The following is a 14,409-nucleotide window of genomic DNA, read 5'->3' as shown; positions in this document are numbered from 1 at the left end:
GGCTTTCCCTGATGGAAACACCAGAGGACTTTCATCTGGCTCTCTATGCTGGTACTCACAAGCAAGCACCAAACATATTAGGTGACTTGTGAACCCTCATATCATGGTGGTCATGGGCTGGTGGGCTGGTCTTACACACACCACTACAGCCCATCTTCCAGGCTGGAAGCGAGCTGGACTGTCCAATCTATGTGTCAGCTAGAACAACAAACCACTAGGTGTCAACTCAAATTCACAAGAGATGGCAAAACGTGTGACCAACTCAGATGCAGGGATCTTTTATTTGTCTAATTATGAACTTTACCTGAGTGTTAGAACTGTCAAACTACAATATGATGTAACATATTTCTGGGCAATTTACATAGGCCTTCCTTCAATGGTCCCCAAGGTGAAAATGATCCAACATAAATTGCTGATTCTTGGCAAACTGTTTTCCAGCAAAAATTAACTTTGGAACACAGTAGTTCTTTCAAACAAAGACTTCAGTTGAATATAACTGCACTTTCACATTCACTTCCTAGCCCCACTTGTATACAAAGCTGACTTTTCTTTGATGAAAAGCCATCAAATCTTAAATTTGAACATCTTGCTTGCCATGTTTTGTACAAGTTTGAGTGATATTTTTTTACTATAAAATGCTATTAAATATATGCATTTGTCTCCAGAAAACGGCATGTCATCTGCTCATTATCCAGTTAATATTGTAAACCAGGAGACTTTAGTAAATGAAAATATAGAAACATCTATATTTTATGCAGTAGGACAATGCTGTTTTAGAAAGGAAGAAAACACTGGTGTACAGTAATAAACATGTTCTCTATCATCAATCACTAAAATTGCAGCCTGTAGGAATGAAAATGAAAAATCATAAAGACCATCAGTCACCATAGAAAGGTTCTTACTCTCTTAATTAAGGCTGCCAAGGGCCTTTCCTAGGAAATACCATTGATGTAACTGCTCTTTGGAGTATATGCAAGCAAGAGAGCACATGGTAGATCTAGCTGTCCTCCAAAAAACTTATTGCATTTCTGAAATATTAAGTCACAAGAGTCAGCAGATAGCATTGGTTTAGATATCCATTAGTCATTTAGAAATACTTAGACCATTGCTATGGAAAACATGCATTGCCTCAGTATAACTCCAGGGAAACAAATTATTTCATAATTTTGCCATTTCACAGTCCATAAAATTACGAAAACTGATTAAGTTCAATTTCAGCATTAGCTAGTCTATGAACCCATGTTCATCAAATCATTGGCTTTATTCTAAACTAAATATTATATGAATTTTGCATTATTGACATTACATTACCAAACTGAACTAAAAATGCTTTGGACAGTTTAAAAACTTAATAAGGAATTTCAATTATATTTCTACATTCAAAAGTCAAGTTCTCAAACCATAACTTCACTTAACCAACTTTAACATGGCTATAAAAGCCAAAATATTGTTTGAATATTTCATAGGCTATTATGTTTCTCTCCTACCTCTGGCAATGTCTATCCATTATGGATCTAAGTCTCCACAGCAAAAAAGGCCTTTATTTTTTAGAAGACAAGACAGCCAGTTCATGACTCTGGGGGGCAGTGCCACTCATGCAGACACTAATGTCACTAATGTTGTTCCAAGCTCCCTGCCAGCCAGCTGCTTGCAGCAGAACAGTCAGTCTGACCTTTGGCCAGGAGGAGGAATGGCTCAATAGCATGAGAAGCTGCCTTATCTAATGGATTAAGTACAGAACCCAAGTGAAATGCCACCTTTGACAAGGACTTGCTCTGTTGGCCTTAGCTGAGTCAGTTAACCTTTCTTAGTTTTCCATCTTTAAAATGGGAATTATAATTCTACTCTATCTGTGATGATGCAAACATGTTGCAACACACTGATACCATGAATGCTTAAGGTATTTTACAAGTCAGTGCAATGCCATAATCAAGTTAAACTCATCTCCACAGAAAACTTTAAAAAATTAATTACAAGTCATCCTTTCATATATGTATAATTATAAATGTTATGGTTAACAAAAAATATCTGAACTGGTACTTAAAACCCAGTACCTTTCCTGTACATAATAATGCACCAAAATCTTCAGGTGACCTATATGACAGGACCTGATGAAATATTTTATCTACCATAGAATTCTGCCCACCTACTAGATTTTTGTATTTTGTGGAGAGAGTTCGAGTGAATATTGAAATCTGTTTGCACTAATTGACATAGCAAATTACTTTTGGAACCGTATTTCTAAAGGGCCTCCAAATTTATTCCTTCAATTTTACACACACGGGCTTCCATACCTTTGTGAATTTAATGTTTGTGTTCATCACTCTGACATTTCCTAGCATTTGAAGAACCATTTCAAAGACCATTTTTGCACATGTGATGCTAGAACAGTTTAGCAGGACAGATTTTTAAAAAGACATTTTACATTTAGCACAATTAGCCATCTTGGTGTCTTCATCCTACTTTCAGCTACTGTAATCAAAATTTTAACATGGAATTTTCTTAGAATAGAGGCTGAATTCCAGACATAAAACTGAAAAAAAAAAGGAAGAAAACAAAAATCTCATAGACTCATTGTCTATGCTTAGTTTCTCTTCTTTAGACAGGAAAATCCTGAAAAGCTTTTGAAAACAAACCTAAGCTCTTTAGTAAAAGCTCTCTGATATATAACATTCTGAAATCACAGTACTCAGAAAAAATGCAGACAATTGAATAATAATGATGACAGAAATACAAATAAATTTACTTCTAATGAAGACTGAAGACACAGTAATCAAAGTGTTAAAAATTCATTTCATGCACATTTTATTTGCCTCTTAGCTGATATTTATCACATAATTCTGTGAGAAAGTGGAGGTCTAAGATGCTCCAGATAAATGTCTCAATTAATTGTACAGAGGTAGCCCTCTTTGAGCTGAACCAGAGCTGTGAGCTCTTTATTAAAAGCACTATTCTGTAGCCTGTAACCTTGTTCCTTGACTCCTCTCTAGTTTCCAATTTAAACAAGTCCCCATGCGGCCCACTCTAAAGGGCTTTGTCTCCCTGTCATTGTTATGAGAGCCAAGGCATCCTGGAAGTGTGAAATCAGACCTCATGAGCTGAACGGTTCCCCAGGGAACACAAGACCTCGCAGAAGGTCAAAGTCATGGGCTGGACCATCTGAAAGCGTCTGATCACTGGTCTGTGACACAGCAAGAAGGGTGGGGGCAGGGGGAGAAAGAGCCAGGGGGCTAGAATTGAACACATCTTAATTAAAGCCCAAAGACTACAAAACAAGCTGTTTTCTAGTCAGGACATCTTACAGAGCTTGAGTTTTGCTCTTGCTAATGAATCTGAGTTCCTAAATATTATTCCTTAAAAGCATAGCACTTTTGTTAAAATTGATCAAACCTGTGGCACATATTTTCCCACTCTGCTTACTTTTTATCAATGATAAGGCAGACATTTTGAATTTTATTTCATGGCACAAAGGAGCGATGTATGTGCCTCAGAAAAAAGAGATGCAGACACTGCCTTGTAAAGCCAGCAGCCTTCCACAACCACCCACCACCTATAGCTGACTATGCTGCAGGATTAGATATATCTGACTATTGCCTAATCCTAAACTATGTCACAGTAAGGGCTTATTGCTTCACTACCTGTAATACATATGGGTTAGGTGAAACCCATGTGTATAATGGCAGAAGCCAACTGTCATGATGAGTCCATTATACTTTAGGTTTTACTGAACCACCAGAAAATCTCTTCATATCAAAGGATGTCACTACAGGCACAGCACCTATCCTGCCAGACTCTCATGCAGTCAAATCCTTGAGGAAATCTGCCACAGATACCATGAGCAAGCAAAGATTTAGGGAAACAGGAATGTAACTCTTTCTAACTCAGGATTTAGGGAGGAAAAAACCATGCACTGAATAGCTAAAACACAATGGAAGACTCAATTGGAAGTATCTTCTCAGACAGAGAAGGAAAAATTAAATTTCTTTCTCAATATCATCCCATTCATTAGGTTATACTTTCAAAGAATTTTACTTAATAATACATAATTTCCAGAAAGGTGGATTTGCTGTGACCACAATTTCCAACAGAATATAATTTTGCATTGATAGAATCTCTAAAATTGTGTACTGATTGTGGAACTACACTTTTTTCTGGGGGAAACAGCCTCAGAGACCAAATAATTTTCCCAAAGACCCTGATCCTGAAAGAAACCCTATTTTTCAGCTCTCGCAGAAACCAAATTAAGCTTTCAAGCACTGGTGGGGAGTCTCTCCAACCCTTCAGGGGCTCTTCCTCTCATAGATCTCCTGGCAAATGGGTTGAGTGAGAAGTCTGACTGTACTTTCTGGGGTATTTTTAATATCCACTTATGGCATGTTCCAGCAGCACAGCATTTCAAAACTGGTAATGTCTATTTTCTCCCCTGCCTGCAACTTAACTGAAATTTCAGCTTATCCTGGCACATTATTCATTGCATGTACATGTGAGGGGAGTTGTAAGCTGAGACCTGAACTACCATCCTTAATCACTCTCTTTAAAAAAAAAAAATCTGTACTAACCTTAAGGATTTGAAGTGCACTGTCCAACATTAGGCTATTGAAAGTAAAGGAAAAAAACTTCCCTTGGCTCTAAACAGTTTATTAAGGGGTAACTAAAGTGACCTACTAGCATTCCACTGAGGGAGGCTATGAGCTTTCTGAGGAAAGGAGTAGAATTGAGGGTTTCATTAAAAAGTAATTTGTACTTTTTACTCATTCATTCAACTCAACTGCTCTTTATTCACACAGAGTTAGTACAGTATTACAATGCTGCTCAATGCATGGGACAAAGGAAAAATTTTACGTTTTGAAAGGGGGAAAAAATCCTTGCAATCATAGCAGGATTGATGGCTACTTAAAAGATTACAGAAATCTTCTTCCTTCTGCGCTTATGTTTAAGTATTGAATATTAAGGATTTAAAAAATCTACTCAGCTCAGATTAATAAATTTTGATTCATTACTTCACATTAAAAGATTCCTGGAAGAGAAATATGTTTAACAGACTGGAAACAGAGCAAAACATGTAGATACTATATAGTTGTTCCAGCTGCTTTTCAGACTCAGGGGCAAAAGATTAACTCTGAAAACACATTACAGTAAGATGAGCAAACTAGTCCTTAGCTTTTACTCATAGAAGCAATCCTTAGTGGTGTAAGTAACATGACTGATAACAGCACTCTCCACATTAATTACTTAGTTGAGTAAAGGTGGGTCAAGTTTTTACACAATTTTTGCAAACATGATTTATTGACAATCACCAAATACCTACTTTATTTCTCACTATTGCTATTCAAAGTTTAATTTTAAATGAATGACCTGTACATAACTACAAGTTACTAAAAATAGCTATAAACTACAACAGTAGGTAGTAAAACCATTTCTTCTTTCCAAAATTCCCAGTTAGTTTCGTTCAGAATATACAAGATTTCTGTCACATCTGGAATGTGCAGCCATCTTACAAAATACATCTGCTGCATCAACACTTTTTCTTAACTAACAAGGGAAGGTAGTAAGTGTTCTTCCCCATTTTCCTGTCTGGCATCTGAAATACAATGTCTGAAAATTTTTGGTAGCTCTCTACATCTTTAATTGAATCAAATATATTTCCAAAAATATTGTTCAACCAGCACAAATAACATGTTGATTTGGAAAAGCTGAAGACTGAACGCGGTCAGGGACTGAATTACCCCATCTGCACCTGAGTAACTTAATCTCTCCCTCTGTTCAGAAAACATTGGATTATAAGGTCAAACCAGACTGAGGGATCTTTAGAAGCATTTCTACAACTTCACCAAAAATAGAATCTGTTATTTTGTGTACCACAAACTGGATATCAAATGTTTGCACTGATAAAGTGTTTGCACTTTTACCTTATCTGAAATACTAGTAGTTATGTTCATTATCACAAAACTACTAAAAATTGAGTAAGTTGCTCTGTATCTGCTCCTTTAACAGAGCATTTTTTCTAGTTTCCTTTTACTTTCTTCCCGTTTTTTAAAATTTTAATTATTATTTTAAAGCAGAGATGGCTACTTTCTAACACAAATGCAGCCCATTTTGCTCCATTCAACTCATGTGGTATGAAGGTGATTGTACTTAGAGGATATAACTTGGACATTTCTGGAGAAATATGGTTAGAATGGCTGAAATACTTTTTCTTTATTTTGCAAAGCAACATGCTGAATTAACCATTCAACTTATAACATACAATAGTATTAAAAAAAAAAAAAATCTTATTTCCCTTATCTTATAAAGATAAGCAGTAGCTACAGCAAATTGCATTTAGTTGAAATGCCTGAAACTGACAGCAGCCTTGCTAAATATCTAACAGATAACAAGTGATTCTTTTGGCAACAATTTTTAAAGTAGTATCTAAGTCTGGAACCTTTTATCTGTCTTGTACCTTGGAATTTAATGTTGATAATTTTGTATGGTTTCATCTACTAAAATAAAAGAACTTTCTTCTATGTAATTTTATAGGATATCTGAGGGAGAAAAATGTATATTTCACCTTTATTATCAGAAATAATCTACATAGGGCTCTGCTAGTGTTAGTATGACTTGCTGCCTTACAAAACTTTTGTTTGTGTTTAGATTTTTTAATTAATGAGCAGAAGGTGGAAGTGCACAAACAGAACATAACCTGTAGATGAACTTTTGTTTTAAGCATTTTTTCCCCTGTTCTAAAAACACTGAATCTTACTACAGGATTCAGTGTCACAGAAACTAAATGAATCCTTGCCTGTGACATCAGCTGCCATCAATGCTTCTGCTCTGATGACCTTCACCTGAAGAAATCCCACATCACTGATGTTATGGAACATCATCATTGGACTCTAAAAAATAATAAAAAGAAAAATAATTCTGGATTGCAAAAGAAACAAACCAAAAGCAATATTAATACTCTCCACCCTGGCCCAGATATAAGTTACTGTAATTCTGTCTACATATTCAGACTTTTAAATATTATTTGCTGAAGAATGTGCAGTTGTTTGCATTTCCTCATATATTTTGCAACTTTAACTTATCAATGAAAATTACAGAGGAAGAGTTAGAATATGATTGATTAAGTGTAACACAAATTCTAGTGAATTAATCCCCTAATACTATGGGAATAGCTGTACTTCAAAATTTGAAATTATAGCAATTTAATAAGAAATTAACACAAAAAATGAAACAATTACTCTCCCTGAATTATTTTGCAAGAACTATGTTCACATTTTCCCACTGATGGCTCCAATATTATCTTGAGCAATAACCTAGGGCCAATAAGGGCCAATAAAGATTTTTGTAGTTGACTGTTACATGTAAGCTTGCATATACCATATACACCTATAATAAGCTTGTGAATAACATCAGCAAAAGCAATTAAATGAGAATAGCAACTACTTAAGAACTGTCATAATAATCACATGCAGAAAGGATAAAAAAAATAATTAAAATATGTTTCAATTCCATGGCAGAAATCCCTTAACATAATTCATTATAATTTTTTAGCATAAATTTATTTAATAGCTACATGTATAAGGAAGAGAAAAAAAAAAAGAGTTCAGCACATTAATACATGCATTTATTCAACCAACACAGATTTAGAAAGCTGCTGCTCTTTTTTCAAGTAACTAAATCTAACAAACTGGGAGTATTGCACTAACTAGGTGTGACATGCTACAATTATCAAACTCCAGCTTTTAGTATTATTTAACATTTGCAGAGTTTTAAATGATTAAACATTGAATGCAAATTTCTTTCATAGATACTAGCTCATACCTTAATTTTGAAATGTTTTAAAATCTGGACAAATGTATTTAATGCCTATGGTTCTCTCTAAAATTTTAATGTGGTGAAACTTTTTCCACTGCCTATGACAATGTCCAGATTTCTACAAAAAGCCAGCATCAGGGAAAACATCAAATCAACAATTCCTTAATTTATTACAAAACCAAAATTTACTGTTATGGAAATGAGAATAAATTACATCACTGAATCTAAAAACCACAGATGCTGCTTAAATGAAATATTAAACGTCAGCTTGCAAAAACAGTATGCTTTTGCACAGAAAATCTACCCATTAACATATTAGACATAAAATATGCACTCCTGTCTTTCTAATTAAAAAGACAATTCTATCAGTTAAACCACACTGATACTAATTTCACAAACTCCAGCTGACCATTTACTGTTTACAGTGAAGATTTGACCTTGCTACACTGAATTTAAAAATCCAATTCAGCGTAGTAGCCCATATGTTACATACATGCATTGTGTTATAATGGGGTAACAGTGAATAATTTTTTACCAATTTTAATAAGATAATCATCATAAATATGACTTCAAAATACTGGTGGTCAACTTTAATCAGCACACACTCAACCCCTTGCTTATGTGCTTACAAGCTGATGGTAGCAGAGATGGTATTACAGATAGCACTGGTATAATTCAAAAGCATCTCTGCACCCCTCATTTATTAGAATGATGATCAGGGTTTGGAAGCTTCTTATCAGAACTAGTAGCAGAACAGAGATAATTCTGTGAAATACACATGATCAAAATTACAGGACTTACAAAAATGTTTCCGCATTCTACCCCAGTTTCCCAACAACCAAAACAAAACACCAAACTGTAGAATTAAGGTAAAGCAAAAACCAAACACAAAACAATGTAAGCAATGGCACTCACTTCCTATGATGCCATACAGTCCCCTTTTTCCAAATTTCATCCCGGTTAGCTCACTCTTCAAGAGGGTGCCAGTGCTGTATATCACTTTGCCAACTTTGTTAAAATCCCACAGAATTTTTGAACTTTTAATTCCAGAAAGTAGCTGGCTTAGATTAATTTACTGCACATACTGACTGGGGAGAGTGATGAAAATTAATACAATACCACAACAGAGACTCTTGGAGAAGCAAATTACTTTAAATACATAACTAAGTAATGATTTATCAGATTATATTCTGCCTTCTTATTTGTGATTATTGTTGAAGGTATCAAAAATCTGCATAGTTTCTGAAGCCTAGAATTTCCATAGCAGGGGAATCTGTGATTTGCTGGGAATCTTTTCAGCCCTCAATAGATGGGAAAAGATTGAAATGCTCTGGAGATGAGTCTTCTTTATTTTTTTAATGAAAGGCTGTATAATATATTTTCTGTATGGCTGCAGCAGCTGTCAGGAAGAGCATCTCAGTTCAGCTCTATTATGGGAGAAGCAATACCCCATCCCATGGCATTGAGATACACTGAGGGGCTAGTACTGATTGACAGCTTGTCACCATGACGTCTTATTCCATCTCTGTTATGGAGAAAATTAATGTCACACCACCAGCCTCATGACTCGCTGTCATCTTAGAACTGCTCACCTTCTATCAATGCTCTAAATAACATTTCAAGCCCATCGTCTCACAGTGGACAATCTGGTCAAGGGACATTAAATCGGATGACTGTGAAATGTCATAATAAAAATGGAATGCTAACAACTTCTCTAAACTAGCTCCTCTGGTTTTTAAACTGTGACAAGGGGGACCATGAGTTCAGCACACCAGTTCTGAAAAGGTCATACAATCTCTCTTGGTCTGCACCCATTAATGTGCCCCCCTCCTCACCCCAAAAGGAATTAATCTTTTCAGACAATCGTGGTAAAATAATGGTTCAATCAGTAATGCCTATTTAATTTGTAAGGCTCTGATGTTCAGCTACAAATGGTTAAGTGACAGTAATAGAGTCATTTTCTAAGGCTATTTGATCTGATGGCAAGGTCAGCTCATTAACTGTTTTTGGCTGTAGAAAGGGTGCAAAATACATTTCTCAAATGGAAGCTAGATTTTTTTAAAGAGGAAATAAATCCAAAAAAATAGTAAATCAACACGGAACTCTACATCTTGCTGATTACACATGCTGTCTTTGTATTAGCTCTGAAGTGCAGGTATGAATACTGAACTCAAATTGAACATCAGTGAAAATAAACTACTTGAATTGAGTTAGCCCTGGTAATTTCTTTCTTCTGTTGATAATTTTAATAAAAAAGTAGAATTTATCAAAAAAGTATGTAAATGCCACAATTTTCAGAAACATATAATGAAAAATTCATACCTCTGCGATATGAACATCTTTCTAAAATTTAAATGGTTTTGAATGTATACACCAATGTAAACATATGAAGAGACACACTATCCTTGTATTTACAAGAAACAGGAAAAAACCAGATCAATCTTATACCACATTATTGTCCTTTACACTGGGGACAAAAAGTTGAGGATTGAGGAAAAATGATTAACAGTACAGTTGCAACATGTTTCTATACTGCTACTGAAATAATCAAAACCATCAGTATGACTTGTCTGCTGTCTCATCACACAGAATAAGCTACAGAAATATGTTATTGTTGCTGTTGGTAGCAGGAACTACGGCACCTCAAAAACATATCCATCAAAAAATTATTCTACTTATAGACATCTATTTTGACAACGACAGACTGTCTTGGTGGATTCCAAAATGTGCAGTAACTCTCTTAATTGTAATTATTTTTCAGAGATGGTGGACAATACCTTAGCTTTCAATTCATTTTGGAATATTATATTTAGCCTCTCTAAGTCACCTCTATTAAATTGTGTTTATGATAACACTATTGGTGTATGAGTTGTACAAGCATTAGCAGACACCTGATTCAGTGGAGATAGACAGAATAAATTTGCTGAAGCACACATCCTGCTAATCTGTTTGAAGAATATTTTACAGCATTAGTACTAGGACTTCATGTTATCTGCACAGCCTGATAAGGTACCTCTTTATTAAATTCAGTTATTGAAAAGGATGTCCGTCATGGAATAGGAATATTTTAAAATCTTGAAAATAAATTAAGCAGCCTCTCTGATAGTCAGAGGTTGGTTTAATGGCTGAGTGTCTAGCGAAGCCCTCCTAAACACCTGGCAGCATTGTACAGTAAAAGCTTTGTAATTGCAAGTGGAAACAGCATTTTTTTCTTCATGTGTAGCGAGACAGTTACTTTTAGTGATTTAGGTATTAGCAAATGCTGGAGTAAGAGCTCCCCTCTCTGTTGCTTTGATAAAATTACAAAGAATCTGCGTAATGCAAAGATGCCGGGAAATTAAAATAATCTTCTTCAGAATATTTAAAGATGGAAGCAATGTTTGAAACAATTATTTTTATGTACTTCAGCCTTTAATATTAAGATAAAGTAAGTTTTCTTGCCCTTTAACAGATGATCCAAATAAAAAGCTGATGACCATTAGCACCTCAATTATTTGGCATAAACAATCACTAGAAACTGTTAAGTTACTGAATGATCCCTTAGTCACTTTGTGCTTGGTAAAGATAATCTACAAGGCTGTAAAATTACCTTCATTATGTGACACCCTATCAAACAGTTCAATTACCATGTAAAAAATAATGTTATTGAATGAAGAGCTTTTGTAGCCTTCTTGATGTTACCTGTTCAAGCTATAACTATTTATTGTTTTTATATTAATAACTAGTTTAAATTATAGTCATTGGCTAGGTGAGATTAGAATAGAAGAGATATATTTAGATTTTCCCCTCACTATAGTTATTTTTTATATAGGCCAATATTTTGCTAACAAAGGATGAAAGAGAACATCATACATATCTCTTCAGTATCTCCTCTCGCTCTTTCTGGTCCTCCAGGGAGTTGATGGAGAGGTCAGAGATAGTGACTGCAGCTGAGGCTGTGAGAGTGACCAGCAACACCAGGTATCCCTCTCCCTCCTCCAGCGGCATCTCCAACTTGTGGGTCTGTTCTTTACTCAGGGTCGATAGGTCAATCTGGCACCTAGAAACACACATTCTCCATCAGCATGTGGTTTTTCTCACATCAAGCAAGAGTACATTGGCTCACTTGCATTCAAATGGACAAAAAATCCAAGTAAGCAGAAACTCCTGTCCAGCTTCTGAAAAAAATTCTTAATTTCTTTTCAGCTTTAACCCATGCCCTTTGTTTCATTTTTTTTTTTTTTTTTTTTGAGCTACACAAACAGTTTTGAAGTGAAAAATCAATAAGAACATAAAGACACTAGTGACAAGTTTAGCTAATATTCCTTACTCAAATGCAGTCTAAGAAAATTTTTAAAAATACAGCTCAGATGCAAGTTTTGTCTTCAATTACACCTTTTGAATAGATGCAAAATGTAAGTTCTCATGTTAACAGTTTTCACCTAACAACAGTAAAAACCCTTTCTTAAAAAATAGAATTCTACATGGATTAAATTATGATGGCATAAAGATGACTGAGCATAGAAAAACTCAATTTATGCTCCGCTTTCATGCAGTAAGCTGTGTATGGGTCAAATCCTCATGCTGGCACCCAGGGTAAATTCTGATTCCACAAGCCCCTATAGAATAAAAGTCTCAGGCTGTAATGAGCAGGGACTACATATAGCTGTGCAGAGTGTGTGCAGAGTAGCTGAAGGGAATCTGCCCTGTTTGAGCCCTTTCTGAGTAACTCTGGCTGTGCCATACACTGAACTAATAAAGAATGATTCCATACGTGCCAGACAGCAGAAATAGCTTTGCAACAGCTTTAGAAATTTAAGGTAAAGGAAGGAAAGGAGTATCTTTGCTACCCAAGAGCTGATTAAAACCTTCAAAATAAAACAATAATATGTTAGCCTCAATTAGTCTGTGCACAGCTTAAATGTTTTAGTACTTTAATTTGTACAATGCACAAGTTTCAACTTTCTTAGATTACAAGTCTGAGCATGTATTGAAATTCGATGTCTGTGTCAAATGTAATGCCAGTTTCCATTGGACAGGAATTTCTGTAAAAAAGAACTATTTGGAATACTTATAGCATCCCAAAATGGGTTTTGCCAGCTTTTTGTTCTAAATACAACCACCAATAATACTGAAATAAAGTAAATGTATTTATTCTGTGTTGGTTAGCCAGTCTACACTCTACTTTCAACAGCAATTATTTCATGTAACAAGCACATGTACTATATGCCACTAATTCACTAAACTAAACATCAAGCAAATTCTTTTCATAAAATGTCAATTGATTTTGAAGATAATGTGGTCACTGCAGGGCCAATAAACTAAGAAAAAGGTGACAGACATTAAAATATGGCCATTTAAGGATAGGAAATAGCCAATTATGAGAATAAATGCAGTCTCATAAAATGAGCAATGTGCTATCACAGGCACATCAGATTTACTACAGGAAAACTGTATTTTGTTTTTTCAGAGACATTTACTGCCTCTTATGCGGTTCACTTAACAAGTGCAAAGCTCACATAGTAACAAGGTTAAATGATCTTACAATAAAAAAATTTCTAAATTATGTAGCATACTGAGCTTAATGTTTTTCTTCTATTTTGAACGTTTTGGGTGATAGGGAGTGAGAAATTAAATTAGCAATAGTAAGGAAAAATAAAGCTGTTGCTGTCAGCGCAGTCTGATGGTCAATACAAGCTTCATCCATGTACACAGTCAAATTCTTATTTTGGATGCAGTGAGGAATTTAAAGTCCTCCTTAAGACAACAAAGATTGTACTTAAACATTCAAAGCTGTAGAAATTTTGCTACAGGTATTAAATACTCTTCAATAATTTATTTCAAAACAGATACCCCTCAAAAGTAGGAATCAGCAACAATATGGGGTCTTCAGCCAATAAACATGTAAAGAACCAGTCTAAAATCTCTTAAAATCATTAAAATGCTCAGATGTTGGAACTCAAAATGTCTCTCAGACATTTTTAGAGGTTCCAGGCCTTGGCCAGAAGCATTTTAGACCCTGGCAAGCAGCTGGAAACAGCTGTGATTTTGAGTTTGAGCCATGGAATGAGTTACCAACTTTGGAGGTGGAACAAGCAGTCACAGAAGGTTAGGTAGTATAGTAAAAGCATTTGCAAAACAGAGGGGAAATTTTTTTAGTATTGTACAGGGGGGTTTTAGCACCTGTACAGGGGGGTTTTACTTTGTACATGGAGGTCAGAAGTTCTAAGATGGAGGAAAGTAGGCTGACCCTGTTCTTCCTCCTTCTTCTTCCTTGCCTCCATGTTCTTGGTGATGTTGGCACTCACAGATTGGTTTAGAGTAGAAAAGCACTTTGTAATATAGGTAGTAGGTATTGGAGGAAGACTATAAACATGTAATACGTAATATATCATATAAAATATAGCAGCAGCCCTGGGCGGGGGGAGAGGAGAAGAAGAACAGCAGACAGAGAGGATGTCAGTGTGTGTGTGTCTCTACGCAGGCCGCTGATCAAATAGCTGCAGCCCGAGAAGACAACAATAAACTGACTAACAAAATAACTAACAATAAACTGCCTTGAGACCGAACAGCAAGAGCCTGCGCAGTTTTTCTTTGGAATCACAGGTTGGAGGATAAATTTCACCACCA

At 35.4% G+C, this 14,409-nt stretch overlaps 1 protein-coding gene across 3 annotated transcripts in view; it reads right to left on the bottom strand.

The window, feature by feature from the left end:
* MCTP1 (multiple C2 and transmembrane domain containing 1) overlaps positions 1–14,409 on the bottom strand; it is a 209,874-nt gene that overhangs the window by 105,213 nt on the left and 90,252 nt on the right. For all 3 annotated transcript variants that reach the window (XM_031507452.3, XM_085568072.1, XM_077790123.2), the window contains 2 exons: positions 11,653–11,839; positions 6,782–6,875 (listed from right to left, as the gene is read on the bottom strand). In XM_031507452.3, coding sequence (XP_031363312.2) covers positions 6,782–6,875; positions 11,653–11,839 — 281 coding nt within the window. The remainder of the gene's footprint in view (positions 1–6,781; positions 6,876–11,652; positions 11,840–14,409) is intronic.

The sequence above is a fragment of the Lonchura striata genome, chromosome Z (assembly GCF_050655825.1).
Source record: "Lonchura striata isolate lonStrDom1 chromosome Z, ASM5065582v1, whole genome shotgun sequence".
NCBI classification, from domain to species: Eukaryota; Metazoa; Chordata; class Aves; order Passeriformes; family Estrildidae; genus Lonchura; species Lonchura striata.
Note: the sequence above shows the minus strand (reverse complement) of the source record. Positions and strands in the feature narration are given on the sequence as shown.